The 1,275-nt window shown below is 34.6% G+C and overlaps 1 protein-coding gene across 1 annotated transcript in view; it reads left to right on the top strand.

Annotated features, from left to right (window-relative positions):
• The first annotated feature begins 495 nt into the window (after positions 1-495).
• Positions 496-1,275, top strand: part of LOC106472458 (protein spaetzle 4-like) — a 34,379-nt gene continuing 33,599 nt past the window's right edge. Inside the window, exon 1 of the mRNA XM_022401024.1 lies at positions 496-967. Coding sequence (XP_022256732.1) covers positions 947-967 — 21 coding nt within the window. The 5' untranslated portion in view covers positions 496-946. The remainder of the gene's footprint in view (positions 968-1,275) is intronic.

Below are 1,275 nucleotides of genomic sequence, written 5' to 3'. Positions count from 1 at the left end.
TATTTTATTTAAATACTACAAATGTGATGGAATTAACCTTTTTTGCTATAAATATATATATATCATATTTGGATATACACAATATTAAAGACTGTTGGTGAAGCATTAAAATCTAGTTTTTTAATTTTGTAGAAGTCCCAAAATATCTTACATAAACAACTTAACGGCTAGATGATACGGTGTATTGAAATTTAACTAGTTATAAGGATCTTTTAAAAATATTTGAACATTTTGTATGAAGTTTTCAGTTTAAGCCTAAAAATCCCTTTTATCTTTAATGAAAAGGTCATATGGTTACCAACTTTCCACACTTTGTGACTTTAAGCTTAACGTTCACCTTGCTCCTTATTTTCAATGTTTCTATTTCCGGAAAGTTTCTACAATCATTTAGGTCATCTCTTCACAGTGTACCAATCATGGTCTGTGGTTGTTACTTCATTTAATCTAATATTACGTATACATTGTCGTACTCACACGTTTAGTCTTCTGTGGAAACCCGCAGGGTTCGACGAGTCGAACAAGTAAGACCGGCAAGGGCAGCGGCCCCACTCTGTGAATGCCTCGTATATCTCGTCTGTGCCAGTCAGGTGCATGGTTTCTGGGTTGACATTGTTATTCCCCCTGTCTCCTGCCAGAGGCTAACTAACGGTATCATTCTGAAGAATCACTTCTTCATTCGTCAAGTGCTAAGTTAGTTTGATAACGCTGTAGTTTGCTTGACACTGCGTGTGTGTCTAAACTTAAGAGCACGAATTAAGAGTCTCGATTGTCAACATTGTGTTTAATTATTATTTTTATTGACTTGCGCACTAGGATGGTATGCATGATAAATTCGGCGAAATATTAGGGGATTGAAAATCCAGCAGGTTTTCTCTTACACTTACATGCTAAAACTAAAAAGGGTTTGGTCTTCTAGAAATTCATTTCCGTCCAAGAAGAATTCGTCATGGTGACTTCGGCCTTTTGGGTAAGTTTTCATATTGTCGCAATAATATCAATTTGAAAAACATAAAACCTGTTAGGGCTGTCGATTCTCCATAGTTTTTTATGTGTAACTCGTAATAAATCGTGTTCTGTGTAAACTAATGCTCGTCTATGTTACTGTTGTTCGTTAAAATTAGAGAAAATATATCTTATACTTTTATAGCAGAAAGTACAAAATAGTTATCAAACTCCACCTCAACTGGGCTATCGAAAATGTTCAAGTTAGAAAACCGACACTAAACAATAAAGATAAATAAAAGCACAATGATAGCCTTTTCCAAATGGAAAACT

This window comes from Limulus polyphemus, unplaced genomic scaffold (genome assembly GCF_000517525.1).
Source record: "Limulus polyphemus unplaced genomic scaffold, Limulus_polyphemus-2.1.2 Scaffold5351, whole genome shotgun sequence".
Lineage (NCBI taxonomy): Eukaryota > Metazoa > Arthropoda > Merostomata > Xiphosura > Limulidae > Limulus > Limulus polyphemus.
This window is presented reverse-complemented; position numbering and strand designations above follow the sequence as displayed.